Below are 13110 nucleotides of genomic sequence, written 5' to 3'. Positions count from 1 at the left end.
TTTCTTGACACCTTTCCCAGCAGAGGTAAGCCATCTGCTTCTGACCACCTTTGTGCCACACTTCACACTATGCTACAAGGTTTCCTTTCCCCACTAGATTGGTGCTCTGTGTCATTTTGCCTTTTTCATTTTCTTATGGCCAAAGCAGAGCCTAGTACCAAATTAATGTGTCTACTTTAAATTACTTTGCTTTTTTTTTGGTCTCGTTTTCTTCTTGGTTACAAACACTTTATAAACAGAGAAACTGCCTAAAATGGTTACACTCTTTACTGAGCTCCCAAATGTATAAACCCAAGAGCTATTTATCTGAGAAAGAAGTCATGTTCTTACTATTTTCTGTTTCATTTAGCATCTTTTTCTTTTTTAGTTTTGGTTTGCATTCCAACTGTTTATTATTCATGTCATAGGTCCTTTTTACTTTCTTTTCAGGATCTTAAATACTAAGATATTAGTATACTTATTAAAGAAATGTGTGTGGCATACTTTCTGACAGTGTGGGTGTTGGTGCTCTATGCATTGGTAATGTATGTCGGAAAATGTTGGCTTAATTGGTATGTGTAGATATTTGTTGAATAAGAGGAGAACCATTGTTATAAAGCATCTAAATTATGAGAATGGGCGTCCTTTTCAGCATTTTAAATTAGTGTTGTATATGGATTCTTATAGTGGGTGTGGTGGTGAGACATGTAAAAACAGAATTGTTAATATTTCAGTGGTTCAAGTTGATTCTTCCCTTAATAGCAAAAATCAGCAGTCTGTTCACAAGGTTTTGTTTTCTTCTGGTTCATGATAGGGCTGTATCTTAGATAAAACAATACTGATGGATTTAGCCATCTGATACAAATAGCAAGATATAAATCCTACCGTACAGTGGCTATCACCCATACTCTTTTTTGGCCATCCCTCAGTAGAGATGCCTTTGGGCCAGATGGGGTTTTCATCCACAAGGATTATTGCACCTTGTTTTTACAGAGACACCCCCAATCTCTAGCACTGTCTCTCTTGCACAGTTTCCAACATCCTGTATTTACTGCTTTGACTCTAACTTCATCTGCTCAATACTGTAAATTCCTAACCTTATATCTTAAGGCTCTGACACCCTGGACTTAAACGTTCTCAGTTTGTTGCCTGAAGTCTCTCACATTCTTTGTTTTACCCCCTTATAGGAATTTACAAGTTCCCATTTCCTCATCTCTCAGATACCCCTGCTCAGAAGGTCTCCTTTTCCAACTACTTGTACCAATCCTGTCTCCACCCGTCTTTCAAGAAGCGAAGTGGCTGGGCGCGGTGGCTCACGCTTGTAATCCCAGCACTTTGGGAGGCCGAGGCGGGCGAATCACGAGGTCAGGAGATCAAGACCACGGTGAAACCCCGTCTCTACTAAAAATACAAAAACATTAGCCGGGCGTAGTGGCGGGCGCCTGTAGTCCCAGCTACTCGGAGAGGCTGAGGCAGGAGAATGGCGTGAACCCGGGAGGCGGAGGTTGCAGTGAGCCGATATCGCGCCACTGCACTCCAGCCTGGGCGACAGAGCGAGACTCCGTCTCAAAAAAAAAAAAAAAAAAAAAAAGAAGCGAAGTGCTTGGAGACCTCTTTTTCCTTGTTTTTACAGCTCTTTACTTACAGTGATATTTCCTGTTATTTAAACTGCTCCTAAGATTCTTTTTCTTGCAGAAAGCTGTCTTGGATTGATAAAGTAAAACCTCTTAATTTTCCTGACCTTTATCCATTACTGGATGCCAATAACCATCTCCTCTCCCATATTGCTGCATGTTTATTCTTTGTCTCTTATTTCCTGAATGTACTTGCCACTGATGAATTTAGATAGGCAGATGCACTGCTTCTTTGGCTTACATTTTGTTAGTTATTTCTTTCTTAATGCCCCTGGAAGACAGGGACTACATCTGTTTAATTCTTCGTGTATTGCCCAGTAGAGCCCACCATCACGATTATCACACATAGATGACTCATAACTGCTTTCTGATAATAGGAAACAATAGTTTGATAAAGAAGAGTGTGGTGGCTGTTGAACATTTGGCATCCATATTGCACACATTTATGCTGATGCAGATTGTGGAGAAAAAAACCTCTTGGCTTTAGATTTTTAAAGCATTCCCTGTTTAAGGGAAAGCAGGTGGTAAAATTAATCTTACAAAAAGATAATTTAATGTTTTTCAAATTTGTGATTTTGTCTCTGTCAAGTTTAGAAAAAGCATATTGAAAATCAAGTAGAGCTAAAACAGTACTTTGATACATCAATCCAAAGAACAGTTGATTGTAGTAAATTAGGATTTGTCGTAGAAACTTCATAATGCCCAAAGGACTGACATGCACAGAGAATGTAGCAAAAGCTGCAGTTGTAGATGTCTTTCTCATGCAAATCATTATCTATGAAGTCTCAGTAATACAGGCTTAAACAGAAATTGCTAGAGTGATGTCCAGAATAAAATCTGACACTAAACAGCAAAAAGCATTGGCTGTTTATATTATAATGCATGTTAACATAATGACTGCTGTTCTAAGAACTCCTTAAAGGAAATACTGAGGATTTGTGACTCATAATTGGGAACAGTTGCTGGGCAATAAGCTTAAAGGGGGAAAAATATGTTTAGAAACTTGAAACAATCTTAACAGGGAGAAAGTTTTTTATCACACTTCCCAATCATAACATCAGATTCTCCTAAAGTTAATGAAAATATGTTAAGGCAACTTGATAGGAAGTTTAATTTAGGCATAGGAGTTCCAGTTTACAGGACTTTTTTGTTTTTTTGTTTTGTTGTGTTTGTTTTGCTTTTTAGGATTTCCCAGAAACATTTTTCTATTTGAATTAAATATTCCTACTTACCATAAATCATTTTAAAACAGCGGCCAAATATTATTTTAAAGTACATTATATTGTCTTATTTCATGCTTAATTAAAATTATATGTTGTTTTTGAGACCATATCCAACTAGTTAGTACTCTTACTAAGCAAGAAGTTTGGGGTTTATTGGCAAGATCTTTAGGAATTTTAAAGGAGTATACTGCTTTTCTAAGTTCCATACTTTTTGGCATCATCAGTTGGTTATATGATTATTTTTTCATTGTAGAACCTGATTCATAAATTGTGAACATTGGGATAGAGGATGGCAAGTATTTGTATAATCCATTTTTCAAATATTTGACTGCAGAATCTTTTGTGCACAGAATACTTGTTAATAGTTTTTGAAACTATTCCAAGAGCAGATTTTGGAAAATGTGCTAGCTAGCAAAACCCATAGATCAAATTTTTTTTTAGACAGTTTCGCTCTTTTTGCCTAGGCTGGAGTGCAGTGGTGCAACCGTAGATCAAACTTAATATCCTTTTCAAAATCCTAATTTACAGCAAGGAAATGTTAATTATTGGGAAAATCTGTCTCAACACCTAGACTTCACATGTACCAGTCTTTCTGAATGCCTGTAGATCTAGAGTATTTCCTGTGTTGTAGACATCCATTTAGAAATCTGTGGTAGACTGTGCTACAATATCTATGCTGTTATCATATATTTAATTTTTTATATTTTCTTATAGTAACTTTCAGACATACACAAAAAAGAAAAGACAGAAGAGTATAATGACCATTATGCCAGTTATTTGAAATAATGGTTCAAATGTTTCAAACTCTAGATGAAGTTCCATAAAAGAGGAAACACAAATGTTTTTATTGGACTACCTTTTATAAATTATTAAATGAGTCTGATTCATATAGTGGGACTTCCCCTCCAACAGTATGGAGACATTTGTAAAGGAATGATTCAGCAGCAGTCGACCAGATAACAAGATGACCAAAATATTCTCAAAGCTAAACCTCATAATAATCCAAACTATTTTTTTCTTCATGTTTTGCCAACATTTTTCAACCCACAGGATAAAAGATAATACTGATGTTGGGTGGATTAATACTGGCTTTATCTGGATTCATTTCATTTTTCCCTTCTTTTATTCTGTCTTTGATCAGGCAATACTGCGTATTCCTGTATTGGCTCAAGTAAACTGATGGCCTCTGAAAAAAAGGTCAAGCTTGAAGAGAAATTTTCTGTCTATGTTTAGTTTCTACATAGCATCATAGTAAAACTGACTCCCTAATTGGCTGAGGCCAGCCCACTGTAGAGTGGAGGGTGGGCTTATTTTGATTGGGTTAGGCCAGTGGTGCTGTGGGGTTAAATCAATCTTACTACTATAATTCCATGGCCTAGAAATTTTGGTCTTGATTAGAAAGGGCATGTAGGAAATGGATGCTGTGGAAACAACCAGCAATAAATATGCTTCTACTCCAAGTAAAGCAAGTTTTGAAAATTCTACAACAGGCTATGCTATATATTTTTAATGTCCAATGATATTTTTAGATATTTTTGTTTTACAAATTTATTAACAGGTTTTTGGGGTTTTTTTTTGGTTTGTTTGTTTTTAGAGGACAAGAATTTTGGGCAGATTTGAATGCCATGAACGTGTATGAAACAACAGAATTTGACCAACTACGAAGGCTGTCCACACCACCCTCTAGCAATGTCAACTCTATTTACCACACAGTCTGGAAATTCTTCTGTAGGGACCACTTTGGATGGAGAGAGTATCCCGAGGTATTTACAGGTTCTTTGTTGACAAGTACCTTTTTCAAATTTATTTTTTTCTTCCTGTATTCTTTTATTCTTTCTTTACAACAGTGACTAGGCAGAACTATGCATATAATCAAATAGCTTATGAATATAAAATTGAGTCTCACTGATACAAGAAAACTTTTCTCTTTCTCTTAAAATTTATTTCTTTCCATTAATTTGAAATCTAAAGATAGCATACCACCATTATCAGATAAATAAAATGCTTTCCACAGAATCTTACATTATAGAGATGAAATACTTTGACCTGTTGCCACCTATGGAGTAATTTTCACGAGATAAGAATTGGTATACCTTTTGATTATATCTGGCTCCTGGGCTTATGGAGATTGGATCAAGTGTTACACTTAGCATTTTAGAAGCCCAATGGAAGCAATCACTCATGTCTCTGGAAGAAGTACTTGAAAATGTTTATTGAGTTGTGGTCAGGGAAATCAGTTATTTACAATTTTCTCCTATGTGCACTTGCATCCTTAGTCTGAGACAGTGATAATAGCCCTTCAGTCTCAAAGCAAGGTTTTAAAATGATGATGGTTTACTTTGCTTCTGAATGACAATTCTGAGTCGTTTAAACACCCTCAAATGGACTTTAGAGATTAATTTCACATTCCAAAGATCTGACTTTTTCAATTTAAGTTCATTTCCAGCATTACAAAAGGGGGGAACAACTTATCTACCTTACTTTTATTTTTAAAGACAATAGCAAAAGAAGAAAACCTAGTATGTTAATTATTGTAAATCACAATATTAAACTAAGTAAGCTGAAGTAATCACTAGTATCTAGCTTCCAAAGAGAATACAAGGCTGTTTAAAATGTACTCTCAGAATACTTGGTAATCACTAGTTATCTACCTTCCAAATAGAATACAAGGCTGTTTAAAATGTACTCTCAGAATACTCAGACTGTTCCTATGTTTTTCCTCTGAGAAGTTTTTTTTGGGTTTAGAGCTTGAACTTTATATACCACCACCTTTTCAAATTTTATTTATTTATTTATTTTGAGAGATAGGCTCTTGCTCTGTTGCCCAGGCTGGAGTACAGTGGCACAATCATAGCTCACTATAATCTCGAACTCCTGGGCTCAAGCAGTGCTCCTGCCTCAGCCTTCCAAATAGCTGGGACTACAGGTGCATGCCACCATACTCAACTAATTTTTATTTTTTATTTTTGTGGAGACAGGATCTTGCCATGTTGCCCAGTCTGGTCTTGAACTCCTGGCCTCAACAATCCTCCTTCCTCTGCCTCCCGAAGTGTTGGGAGTGGCTCACAGGCCACTCACAGGCGTGAGCCACTGATACTGGCCAACATCACTATCTTTAATTCCTCTTTTGAAAACTCCCTTAAGAAATATGAACGAAAACTCTCTATGATATTATTAAGGCTCAAAATAGAATAAAATAGTTCCCTGGGCCCCATATGTTTTGTAAGGTGGAAATCCATGCCTTATGAACAGGGAGCATCTTTCCACCCTACATACTTGGAAGGAAAAAAAAAATCTTAGCATATAAAGGGAATTAGTTAAACTCACTGTACTTTATTGAAATTCCTGTGAGATTAACTTTTGCCTTTGGTTAAATTTTCATTTTTAACCATGATTATTAACTTTCCTTTTTTTTTTTTCTTTTTTTTTTGGTTCTGTTTTCTCCTCCATAGTCTGTCATTCGATTGATTGAAGAAGCCAACTCTCGGGGTCTGAAAGAGGTTCGATTTATGATGTGGAATAACCACTACATCCTCCACAATTCATTCTTCAGAAGAGAGATAAAAAGGAGACCCCTCTTCCGCTCCTGTTTTATACTGCTTCCATATTTACAGTAAGTGTCGAGTATAAGGTCTCAATATTTACTCTCATTTTATGTAAATGCATTTCTGAATACTAGAGATAAAAAATAAGAGTCTCCCTTGGTTAGTACCCCTAGAATGTGAAATTCCAAATTATTCTTTGGATTTTAATTCCTCAACAAATTGAGTGTAAATAAGCTACAATAAATCCAGTTACACTAAAAGAATGAGTATCTTATTGGATTTTTTAGAGTTAACATTTTTCCACAACTAAATATAATTGTGTGTGGAATGAGGCACAGAACTTGCATTTACCTTCTTCATGGAAGATTTTTTCCTGCCATGAAACTGCTTTCAAGATGAGACCCTTCTGTGTTACAGGACAACTTAGCCAAACTGCCAGGGCAAGTGAGGAGAGTCCTACAAGGTGATTTCTTGTTTTACTTGAGGGAATTTGAATGGGGAAAGTTCACCTTTTCAAATAATTTACATTCTTATTTGCTATGTAAGCCACGTCTTCTTGTGATACTCACTAAAATTACTTGTCATACTTACTAAGAATACGGTTTCTTAATAGAAGGTTAGGACTGAACTCACCCTTCTGAATTGTAGGTGAGCTTTTCTTCCATTTTGCTAAGAGTTGTTTCTTCCTTTGGTCTCCAGACAACCCAGTGGCACATCTTTATAGATACCAAAAGGTGGGGCACATTACCATTTGCATGGCCACCTTTGAAAATTAGTATCTCTAGGGAAATCATTATCTACTCCAGTCAGATATGCTATTTTTAGAGACTGATTTTGAAAATGATACAGGTTTACTTGGTTTTATGAACTTTAGAGGTCTAGCATAATTGTTTTTTTTTTTTTGTGCTGATCTTTGAGGTAAAGATACCATTTTTATATTCCTACTGTTTTTATTTTAGCTCAAACTGTTTTCCCTAAGTTGTTATGACAAAATCTTAGTGATTCTAATCCCATGTTTGGAAGGGGAACAGTAAAAACAAAATACAAATAAAAATCCCTGAAATGATCATTATCCAAAAGAAATTTGTAGTAAGATTAATCTTAGAAATATATATTGGATTGGGTTAAGTGTGTTCTTTCTTCTAAGTGCCGGTTTGAAAAATTTTACCTTGTAGGGTTTCTTAAAAAATTAGAACTAGTAAAAAATGCCATTTCTGTGATTTTACTAGCACAGCTGGAGATAGTGTCAGTGTCCAGTAGTTAGGAATATATTGTCCTCCTGGTGAGACAGTAGAACTCATTAGTGAGACCAGCAGCTTGGCATGCTGAGCCAATCAAGCAAGATATAACTTCTGTGTGAGGGTAAGAATGCAAGTTCTGCATTGTTGGAAAGTTTTTTGTTTTTTTGTTTTTTTTTTTGTTTTTTTTTTTTTTGAGGCAGAGTCTCGCTGTTGCCCAGGCTGGAGTGCAGTGGCGCAATCTCGGCTCACTGCAGGCTCCGCCCCCCGGGGTTCACGCCATTCTCCTGCCTCAGCCTCCCGAGTAGCTGGGACTACAGGCGCCCGCCATCTCGCCCGGCTAATTTTTTGTATTTTTAGTAGAGACGGGGTTTCACTGTGTTAGCCAGGATGGTCTCGATCTCCTGACCTCGTGATCCGCCCGCCTCGGCCTCCCAAAGTGCTGGGATTACAGGCGTGAGCCACCGCGCCTGGCCTGGAAAGTTTTAGTGAATGGTGAAAATGCATCTGTTTTTATCTCATGATAAGTAATTATGGAATATGCCCTCCTCCTCCTTTTTTTTTTTTGAAACTTAGGCTTGTTTTGTAAAAGTATGAACTATAAAGATAATATAAGCAGCAATACAATTAATGGCACAAATATGCCTTCATTATACAGGCATATCTTGTTTTATGGTGCTTTGCTTTATTGTACTTCACAGATAATTGTGTTTTTTACAAATCGAAGGTCTGTGGCAGCACTAGGTCAAGCCAAATCTATTAGTGCTATATTTTCAACAGCATGCACTCATTTTGTGTCTCTGCATCACATTTCGGGTATTCTTCGGATATTTCAGGCGTTTCATTATTATTGTATCTGTTATGGTGATCTGACCAGTGATCTTTACGTTACAGTTGTTTTGGGGTGCCAAGAACAGCACCCACGTAAGACGGCAAAGTGTTCAAGTGAAAGGAAGAGTTACACATCTCTAACTTTAAGTCAAAAGCCAGAAATGATTAAGCTTGGTGGGGAAGGCATGTCGAAAGCTGAGATAAGCCAAAAGCTAGGCCTCTTGTGCCTTAACATTAGCCAAGTTGTGAATACAAAGGAAAAGTTCTTGAAGGAAATTAAAAGTGCTACTCTAGTAAGCACACAAATTATAAGAAAGTAAAACAGCCTTCTTGCTAATATAGAGAAAGTTTTAGTGATCTGGATAAAAGATCAAACCAGCTACGACATTCCCTTAAGCCAAAGCCTAATCCGGAGCAAGGCCATAACTTTTTTCAGTTCTTTCAAGGCCGAGAGAGGTGAGGAAGCTGCAGAAGAAAAGTTTAAACCTAACAGAGGTTGGTTCATGAGGTTTAAGAGCCCATCTCTGTAATATAAAAGTGCAAGGTGAAGCAGGGAGTGTTGATGTAGAACCTGTAGCAAGTTATCCAGAAATCTAGCTGAGATCATTGATGACGGTGGCTAAACTAAACAAGAGATTTTCAGTGTAGACAAAACATATTAGAAAAAGATGCTATCTAGGACTTCATAGGTAGAGAGAAGTTGATGCTTGGCTTTAAAGGACAGGGCTATCTTGTCAAGGGCTAATGCAACTGGTGACTTTAAGTTGAAGCCTAGGGCCCTTGAGAATTGTGCTAAATCTATTCTGCCTGTGCTCTATAAATGGAAAAAGCGTGGATGACAGCACATCTGTTTATAGCATGGTTTACTGAGTATTTTAAGCCCACTATTGAGACCTGCTCAAGAAAAAAAGATTTATTTCAAACTATTACTGCTCATTGACAATGCACCTGGTTACCCAAGAGCTCTAATGGAGATGTACAGATTAGTGTTTTCATGCCTGCTATACAACATCCATTCTGCAGCCCACTTATCAAGGAGTCATTCTGACTTTCAAGACCTCCTGTTTTAACAGTGTATTTTGTAAGGCTATAGCTGCCATACGTAGTGGTTCCTTTAATGGATCTGGGCAAAGTAAATTGTAAAACTTTTGGGAAGGATTTACCATTTTAGATGCCATTAAGAACATTGTGATTCATGGGAGGGGGTTAACATACCAACATTAACAGAAATTTGGAAGAAGTTTATTTCAGCCCACATGGATGATTTTGAAGGGTTAAAGACTTCAGTGGAGGAAGTCACTGCAGATGTGGTGGCAATAGCAAGAGAGGTAGAATTAGAAGTGTAGCCTGAAGATGTGACTGAATTGCTATCTCATGATAAAACTTGGATGCATAAGGAGTTGCTTCTTTTGGGTGAGTAAAGAAAGTGGTTTCTTGAGATGGAATCTACTGGTGAAGATGCTATAAAGATTTTTGAAATAATAAAAGGTTTAGAATATTACATCAACTTAGTTGATAAAGCAACAACAAGGTTTGGGAGGATTTTTTTTTTTTTTTTTTATACAGAGTCTCGCTCTGACCCTCAGGCTGGAGTGCAATGGCGGGATCTCCGCTCACTGCAAGCTCCGCCCCCTGGGTTCACGCCATTCTCCTGCATCAGCCTCCCAAGTATCTGGGACTACAGGCGCCTGCCACAACGCCCTACTAATTTTTTGTATTTAGTAGAGACGAGGTTTCACTGTGTTAGCCAGGATGGTCTCGATCTCCTGACCTCGTGATCCACCCACCTCGGCCTCCCAAAGTGCTAGGATTACAGGCTTGAGCCACCATGCCCGGCCGGTTTGGGAGGATTGACTGCAATTTTGAAAGAAGTTCTGTGTGTAAAATGCTTTCAAATGGTACTGCATGCAACAGAGAAATCTTTCATGAAAGGAAGGGTCAATTGATGTGGCAAATTTCATTGTCTTATTTTAATAAATTGCCACTGTCACCTCAACCTTCAGCAGTCACCACCCTGATCAGTCAGGCCATCATCAAGGCAAGACCCTCCCACCAGTAAAATGACTACGACTCACCAAAGGCTCAGATGATTGTTAGCATTTTTTAGCAATGAAGTATTTTTAAATTAAGGTATAAATATTGTTTTTTTAAAAGAACGAATGCTATTATGTACTGAATAGACTATGGTATAGTGTAAATATAAGTTTTATATGCACTGGGATACTAAAAAATTGTATTACTCACTTTATTGTGATACTTGCTTTATTGCAGTGGTCTGGAATAGAACCCTCAATATCTACTAGGTAGTCATATATTCATAATATGGGCTTACCAGAGAACAAAAATAGTTACTCTTTATTTTCCTTTTTCTTTTAAAAATTTTCTATTTTAATCTTTCTGTCTAAAACTGATAATCGGGTCTAAAGTAAGAGATCAGCAAATCAAAGAAATACTAGGCAGATAAACTTTAGTGAGAAAAGAGCAGAGAAATAGCCAGTCCACCAGGGTGGGATGGGTAAATGCAGTGATCCTATCTACCCTAGAGTGTGGGGCTGAAGGACCTAGTAGGGAGAAAGATGAGGGGAATTGGTTCCAAAAAGCATATTTTAGAATCAGATTCCAGAGGCTATGATCTTAGCCAGGGAGAAAGTTTCTTTTTTAAGTGGTTTTTGTTTTGTTAAATTTTTAAAACTTTTTTAGAGACAGAATTTCCTCTGTCGCCCAGGGTGGAGTGCAGTGGTATGATCATCATAGCTCACTGTAACCTGGCACTCCTGGGTTCAAGTGATCCTCCTGCTTTAGCCTCCCAAGTAGCTGGGACTTACAGGTAGATGCTGCCATCTCCAGCTAATGTTTTTTTTTTTGGTAGAGACAAGGTCTCACTATGTTGCTGAGGCTGGTCTTGAACTCCTGTCCTCAAGCATTCCTCCTGCCTCAGCCTCCCAAGTAGCTGGGATTACAGGCATGATGTTTTGTTTTTAAGTGTTATTAAATGCAAAGGGTCAAAAAAAAAAAAGGTGTTAAAGAGGCCACAATTCTCAGGGAATCAGATGTCTAAGAGTGGAAGGGGTGGGGTAGGAGGTTGACTTAATTAATGAATTTTCTACAAATTCGGCTGTTTTTAAAAGGTTTCTCCTGCTTTTTAATGGGGCTGATAAACAGGAGTTTATTCTTTAATAATCTTAGAATACTTGAACTGAGACTGCATAAGCAAACAAAGCTTAGGGGTTTGGCGGTTCAGTGCTTTCAGCTGAAAGAACATTTATCCCATGCAGTCACCTCATGGTCATGAGAATGCCTGCACAGTTTCTTTAATCCCCCCTGAAAAGGATAAAATGAATTAATTTGTATTTCATCGCTGAAATTGGTTTAGTAAACATCTTTCAAAATGGTCAGGGGAAGGAGGAAGAGTAATAAAAAGTGACTTTGGATTCTGAAATTTCATTCTTCAGAGATCCTTCTGTAGAAGCTCAATTCCCTTTGACTTTACCTCGCTAGAGAAGGCTGGTGTCAGTCTGTGAAACATGCAGTGTATCTTTGGAATACCCATGAGGTGAATACAAACTCATTCTCAGAAAATAAAGGCACATTTGTAACTGTGCTTGAAACATATTTTTTTAACCCATGGCTACTAGAGTGTTGAAGCCCATCAGACAGATGGGTATATGCATTTTTATGTTTTAGGCAAGTTAGGATGTTGGCCTGTTACAAGTAAGCATCTATGGGTTGGAATGGATGTTAACCATATACATAGTCCAGTTTAATATCTTAGAATGGATAGGATTTATTTATCTCAGCTCATCTTCAAGCATATGTTAGTAATAACAGACCTCCATCCCCCCCAAAAAAGGAAAAGCTATATTTGAAGCTTTCATTTTATGGAACAGGTCCATAGTAGTGATATCAGAAAGAAAAGGGGCAGAATCTCTTCTGTTGTCATGGCTAGGTTTGCTGTACAGGCTGACAGTCTAAAACCTCTAGAGGAGAGTGTTTGCAGAGAATCTTACCTTTCTCCTTCAAACCAGAAGCCTGTGTTGGTAACTTCAACCCCTGATAATAATAGAAAACCTGGTAGGCTGGGGACTTACCCTTTTCTTTGCAAAGCTGGATAGAGGGAGGAGCTATTAAATAAAAATAAGGGGCTTATACTCTTTGCTTCCCCGCCATTCCTCCAGATTAGTGATGGCTTTTTAAGGAGTTACAGATATTTGAGAATCTGATTAAAGCAGTGAGACCTCTCTTCAGGAAAGTGTACCAGTGAAAAATGTACCATTGTACCAGAAAAATGTATCAGTACTGAGGATCCAAAGGAATCTGTGTAGGCTCTGAGAAAATGCTACAGAGGACAAGGACTGTTGTGCCTTTTGTTGTGAAGGTTGGAGAAACCAGCAGCACTTTAAATCTGCCCCTGTACTTAAAAGCACCTTGGAGATTCAGTAAGCCCTGGATCCACCCATCCAGGACTCTGTCTCACAAAGAGACTTTGAGGCACATTAATTTGAAGGCACAGTCACTTGTAGAAGGTGGGGGTTAGAGACGGCAGTCATGCTTCCATTGCTTTTAGCTTCTTGAAAGTCATCTCTTAAAAGACTGTGTGTTGATGATGATAATGCGGTGGTGGTGGTGGTGGTGGTGGTGGTGGTGGTGGTGGTGGTGGTGG

At 37.8% G+C, this 13110-nt stretch overlaps 1 protein-coding gene across 2 annotated transcripts in view; it reads left to right on the top strand.

Moving 5' to 3' along the window:
• The window catches only part of LOC116463601 (protein mono-ADP-ribosyltransferase TIPARP), a 34305-nt gene that overhangs the window by 16403 nt on the left and 4792 nt on the right, over nt 1-13110 (top strand). For both annotated transcript variants that reach the window (XM_058434751.1, XM_032146785.2), the window contains exons 3-4: nt 4431-4599; nt 6289-6449. In XM_058434751.1, the coding sequence (XP_058290734.1) occupies nt 4431-4599; nt 6289-6449 (330 nt within the window). The remainder of the gene's footprint in view (nt 1-4430; nt 4600-6288; nt 6450-13110) is intronic.

Source organism: Hylobates moloch, unplaced genomic scaffold (assembly GCF_009828535.3).
Source record: "Hylobates moloch isolate HMO894 unplaced genomic scaffold, HMol_V3 SCAFFOLD_44, whole genome shotgun sequence".
NCBI lineage: Eukaryota > Metazoa > Chordata > Mammalia > Primates > Hylobatidae > Hylobates > Hylobates moloch.
This window is presented reverse-complemented; position numbering and strand designations above follow the sequence as displayed.